Source organism: Parus major, chromosome 8 (genome assembly GCF_001522545.3).
Source record: "Parus major isolate Abel chromosome 8, Parus_major1.1, whole genome shotgun sequence".
NCBI lineage: Eukaryota > Metazoa > Chordata > Aves > Passeriformes > Paridae > Parus > Parus major.
The window spans coordinates 29,995,617-30,001,604 of record NC_031777.1 but is presented as its reverse complement, the minus strand read 5'-3'; the positions used below and the strand labels follow the sequence as shown (position 1 = coordinate 30,001,604).

The 5,988-nt window shown below is 57.5% G+C and overlaps 1 protein-coding gene across 1 annotated transcript in view; it reads right to left on the bottom strand.

Moving 5' to 3' along the window:
- Positions 1 to 5,988, bottom strand: part of SGIP1 (SH3GL interacting endocytic adaptor 1) — a 50,678-nt gene that overhangs the window by 14,937 nt on the left and 29,753 nt on the right. Inside the window, exons 13-15 of the mRNA XM_033516252.1 lie at positions 4,654 to 5,114; positions 1,960 to 2,081; positions 1,100 to 1,226 (exon numbers count right to left, since the gene is read on the bottom strand). Coding sequence (XP_033372143.1) covers positions 1,100 to 1,226; positions 1,960 to 2,081; positions 4,654 to 5,114 — 710 coding nt within the window. The remainder of the gene's footprint in view (positions 1 to 1,099; positions 1,227 to 1,959; positions 2,082 to 4,653; positions 5,115 to 5,988) is intronic.

The window sequence follows — 5,988 nt, the reverse complement described above, 5'->3', positions numbered from 1 at the left end:
CTGTCCAGGTGACATTTCCCCAGCTCCCTGTCCAGGTGACATTTCTGTCCAGGTGACATTTCCCCAGCTCCCTGTCCAGGTGACATTTTCCCAGCGAGGTGCTGTGACAGTGACAGCCGGAACAGGGACGAGCACCCACAACACCTGAGAGTGAAGCAACAACAGGATGGAGACGCGCTCCGAGACTCCAGCAAAGCCACTGGGAGGGCTCGGGGCCACCGGCAGCGCGGGGACAGCCATGTCACCTTCCTTGGTGGCAGTGCCACCGCTCCCCAGGGTGACAGCAGTGACAAACGCTGCGGCCAGCGCGATGGCCGAGCTCACGGGATCTCCCGCCAGGCTGGCTTTTCCAGAGGCTTGGGAAGAAAAGACAGAGGAGGGAGGTGATCCTGGGAGGAGATGGAGCTGCGGGAAGCGGGGGGACGGCAGCCAGGGGTGGCAGGGATGGAGGAGGAGGAGGAGGAGGAAGGGGGAGCGCTGGCAGCAGGGACAGAGGGGACAGGAGGGGACAGAGGGGAGGGAGGAGGGAGGCGTGGGGGGACCCAGCACCTGGAGCTGGGAGCTGCCAGCCAGACTCGATTCCCATTCCTCATCTCAGCCCCGGGGTTTTGGCAAACCCCGCTTTTTGTCGGGATGTGCCTCCAAAAGGAAAGGGCAGCGTTTGGTTCTGCCCTAGGACGTGCCAAGCGGCTGGGAAAAGGCTTTTCCGAGACCCCTTTTCCTCTTACTGCTCTAAGTGGGAGTTTAAGACATTCCAAGAGATTCAATATTCCTGCACCCCCAGGTCTGGCTTCCAGCCCCACTCCCCTCCAGGCACAAGCATCCCCTACCAAAAAAAAAAGCTTATTTTGCCCCATTTTACAGCCCAGAACCACATTTTATATCATAACTCCCCTGACTTTCACCAAACACCCATTTCCCACAACATCTGGACAAACTTCCCTGGCAGTTGATCCCCCTGGAATCCCTTTTGGCATCTAAAACCCCGATGGAAACAAACAAGTCCGACCCCAAAGAAGGACCTAGCGAGTGCAAAGGCCTCAGGAATGATCCGAGGGCGCAGGAAAGGTGAAAGAACAGCAGCGCTGTGTGTGTTTACCGACGGTGGGAGTGGTGGCTGCACTCAGGGAATTGGTGGAAGAGATGGAAGAAGTACTTTCAGCACGGGCTAAAGGTGCTATCGGAGGAGGGCTGGAGGAGTGGATGGGAGGGCTAAAAGGCCTGGACTGGAGAGAAACATAAAAGAACACAAAGTTAAAGGGAAATCCACGCAGAAATGTTCATGTCAAACAAATACGATTTTGCCTGGCCCCTCCCGATTGCTCTGCTGGTGTTCCAGAGGAAAAATGGGAATGATTTGAGCTGTCGTTGGGTGAATGACAAAATGCTGATGGCATTTGAGCTTGGAGCTGGGAAATGAGGTGATCCCCAGCATGGTGGGAAATTCCCAGCCATCCACACTGGGGATGGGAGCTCCAGGGGCCTTGGGGTGGATGGAACGGGCTGGGCACGGGGAAGGGAGCAGTGCCCAGCAGGTGCCAGCTCCCCAGGCCCTTAAGGATCATTTTGGGGTGATTTAATCAACAGAATCCAACAGAATTTGTCTAATAATAAGTCATTTTATCATTTTATACCCTCATTATCAACCCTAAAACCCTCCCAGCTTACCTGAGGCAGCCTGGGGTGGCACACGGGACAGGGGCTGGGCACCCCCTGAGCCAGGCACCACTCCTGGGACAGCTGGAACTGCCCCCCAACCCTTCCCTGGGGCACATTCCCATCCCATCCCATCCCATCCCATCCCATCCCATCCCTTGCCGTGACCCTGGCCCGTGGTGGCACCACCGGGCTGGCACTGCCCTTCCCACGGGGAATTCCCCCTCCCTGGACAAACCCTGGAAAAGCCCATCCCATGCCGGGATTCCAGCCTGGGAATGCCCCCCGCCCCTCCCCACGTACCACATCGCTGACGGGGGGTTTGCCAGGGGGCAGCTTGGGCCGGGACGGGGGTCGGGGCGGTGGCGGCGGGGGGGTGCCACACGTGGCCAGCGGCGTTCCGGGACGAGCCGGGGACGAGGAACCTGCAACAAACGGGAGCTGTGAGCGCCCCACAGGCTCTGCCCCACTGCTGCCCACCCCAGAGTGCCCCCAGAGATGGGCACAGAACGTTCCAGAACGGTCGATGCCCGTGGATTCCTGGCGGGGGCTGCTCAATGCCTGGTTCCCTCCGGAAAGTCGGCACGGGAGGAGTTTTACGGCTTTCCCAAAAAATAGGGGCGGGAGGGATAGGGTGATGGATGAACCCGCTGGGAATTAGGGATTCTCATCACAGGGCAAAGCTCTGGCCAAGCAAAGAAGGGAGAGGAAGGTTCTGGGATTTCTGGGAGCACAGCACAGCTCCCAAGCCTCCGGAAGAGTCTCCCAAAGAAGGGGAGCTGATCCCAGGGCTCACACAGGCCCTGGCCCTGCTGTGAAGGGAATTCTTGGGATCAAATGGAAAAGGCAACAGGAGCTTCACAGAGGTTCCCGGAGCCTGCTCCGCTCCACACACGGGAAATTCCTTCCAGGAGAGCCCAGCAGCAGCTGGAGCTGCACGGAGGTGGCACCAGGACGTGAAGGGCAGCAGGAAAGGGAGGGAGATCCCAGCTCATTCCCAGGAGAGCTGGCCCAGGACAGAGCAGCTCCGTGCTCGGCTCAGACTGATGAGGTGATGACTTCATTGTTTTCCCACTTCCAAAAGAATCATTTCCTATGTTTTTTGGGTGATTGCTTAATCTGAGCTAGAGATCAAAGCTGGGTTTATAGAAACAAGAAGAGGTGAGGGAGAGCAGGCTCAGACAAGAGAGGGCCTGGATTAAAGAGTAAATTCCAGTCATTCCTTCGCACAACTCCAAAATTCAAGCTGCTTTTATTTCAAGGCCTAATTTGGGAACCAATGTTTGAATTTTTCCTTCCTTACACCAACGAAAGCCTTTCAAAATGGGAAAGACTTAGGGAAAAGTGACCTTGCAGTGTCACAGGATGGAGCCTCCCCGGGTGGGTTCTGTGGCCAAAGCCCTGGGGAGATGGTGGCTTCCACCCAGGGGATGGATATTTCCTGCACCAGAAGCTGACAGCATGTGGAAACCAGCATGGAATGTGAAATCTGCTGGAATGTTGGCCTCGGAGCAACGAGGGGTGGTGGAAGGGGGTTGGAACAAGACGAGTTTTGGGATCCCTCCCAACCCTTCCAGCGTGAGCCTGCCCCGGTGCCAGCCAGGGGAGCTGAGGGCAGGGGGAGATCCTGGGGGAGCTCTGCTCCACAGCACCCAAAAACGAGCCTTGGGAAGGCGGGAGGAGCGAGGCAGGTGCTGGATCTGACGCAGCTTTTGGAGGGTTTGCACCCTTTTTGTGCAGCTGTGGCCACACTTTGGATTCCCAGCCCTGGGAACACCGAGGTGCAGAGGGAGGCAAAGCAGTCCAGACTGAGACAGGAGATAATTCCTGGAGAAGGGATGTGCATCCTCTGGGAGAGGCTGAGCGGGGCTGCTCCATCCATCCATCTATCATCCATCCATGGATTCTATCCATCATCCATCCATCCATCCATGGATTCTATCCATCATCCATCCATCCATGGATTCTATCCATCATCCATCCATCCATGGATTCTATCCATCATCCATCCATCCATGGATTCTATCCATCCATCCATCCATCAACCATCCATCATCCATGGATTCCATCTATCCATCCATCCATGGGGAGCCCCTGGTGCTTCTCCATCCTGTGCTCAGTAGGGAATGGGCTGGGAGAGCCCGGATGAATCCCGGCGTTTCCCGCTCCTGGGAGCTCCTGGAGAAGTTCCAGCTCAGGCTGGACCCTGCAGCCCCCACAGGGACCCCACCCACCCCCGAGCCAGCACAGAAAAGCCACCAGCACTGAAGCAAAGCCACACTTGCAGCACCATCCACACTCAGGGGATGCTCCTGGAAGTGACAAAACCCCCAGGAAAGGGACACAAATTCCAGGCTCCCATGAGGAGGGCGACAGGGCTCGGATATGGAGCTGGGGGAGCTGCACATCCCACCCCACCCCATCCCACCACCAGTGCGGGTTCCTCAAGGCTCCGTGGGGTGATTCCCACAAAAACCCCCTTGGGTGGGAGCACAGGGGCTGAGCCGGGGTCAGGCCCTAAAAGAACAAGCTCAGGCTGCAGCTCCTGTGAGTAAACTCAGCCTCCCCCAGCTCGTTTGCGCTAATGAGCCGTTATAATTAAGCAGGCGAAGGCAGGCAGAGCTTCTCCCGGGGGAGAGGTTCACCCCGGAACGCATCCCCCCATCCCAGCAGGAACCGAGCGCTGTTCACACCCGTGAATTACCGGGATGAGAGGATGCGCTTAAAAAAAACCCTCCAAAAACCCAAACCCTGCACCTGAGGCTCACCCAGACGATTCTCCTGGAACATTTCCATTCCCACGGAGAACACAACAACAACAACAACCCCGCGCCACATTTTGGGGTGGGAGAGTGGGCGGCTCCGGGGAGCTCTGGGGGAAGCTCTGAGCCGCACGGGAGCGCAGGGAAGGACGCAGGACACAGGCTGGAAGCGCGGCACGGCTGGCTGGGACACACCACGGCCACAGCGAAGCACACCCGAGCTCACAGCACGTACCGCTGGTGCTTCCCGTGCCGGCGCCCGGGCCGGGGGACGAAACCACGGCGCGGTAGGTGGGCGGCGGAGGGGGCGGCGGGGTGGCTCTTTGGCCCGGCCCAAAATCTTTAGGAGAGGCGACGGGCTCGGCGGAATCATCCTTAAGGTGGGGCTGCTCGGAAAGCTTCTTGGGAGCTTCTTCCAGCTGCAGCGGCGAGGGCAGCGGGCGGGGATGCTCGGCCGGAGCGCTGACCGGGCTGCCCGCGGCCGCCGGAGGAGACGGAGCTTTTTCCCGGGGCGACAATTCCGGAGGAGCGTTTTCCGGGGATTGATCGGAAAAATTGACCCACTTGTCTTCTGCGGTGGCAGCAGCAGATTTGGGGGACGGCACGGGGCCAAAAATGCTGTCCAAGTCATTGATGGACGGGAGTTTGTCCCGTTTGGGCTCTGCTGCTGCCTGGTCCCCTCCTGTGGTCAGAGGAGGTTTATTTTACACCGAGCATTAAGAGAGGGCTGCGCTACTCTCTACGGGCTCTACTTCTACGGGAGAGGCTCTAAAATCACCTTTTCCTATTTAGATTTATATAATTCATGGGCAAGAAGGTTTCCACCACCACAGCCAGGTGAGACATGGAATGAATCCCGCGGGATCCAAAGGCTGGAGGAGGGAGCGTGCACCGCGAGCCAGCCGAGAATCCCAAATTCCCCCCGAATTTACGGCCTTTTTTTGTCCTCTAAACAGCATCACGTCCTCATCAGCAACTCAGAATTATCAGCAGATGTCAAAGGTGTGCACTCAGCACCCTGGCACCACTCGCTCTCTATATATATTTATAAACACTCAGGTAATAAATATATATATTTAGACATGCTGGAGTCTGGGCATGCAGCACAGGATGCACACGGGGAGAGTATTCCAGCCACAGGGAATGTATTCCAGCCACAAGCAGGAAGAGATCGGGATTTCAGGGCACACAGGTCAGGATTTCAGGGCACACAGGTCGGGATTTCAGGGCACACAGGTCGGGATTTCAGGGCACACAGGTCGGGATTTCAGGGCACACAGGTTGGGATTTCAGGGCACACAGGTCGGGATTTCAGGGCTCTGCTCACTGAGCCACCACACACCAACATCCCCACTGGACTCCAGAACCACCAGAGATCCATTAGCCAAGCGTTTCGCATCCAGGGAAGGGAGATCCTAACCCTAAATGCCCTTCTGGGATCCTCGTGGCAGCATCACCCCATCCCTGCTCCTCTGTTTTGGGGATCCACCCGCGGCTGTGCATTGGGGGTGGGAGGGGGGGATAAAACAGGGATTTACTAAACCAGGCAGGAACAGACACACAAGGCACA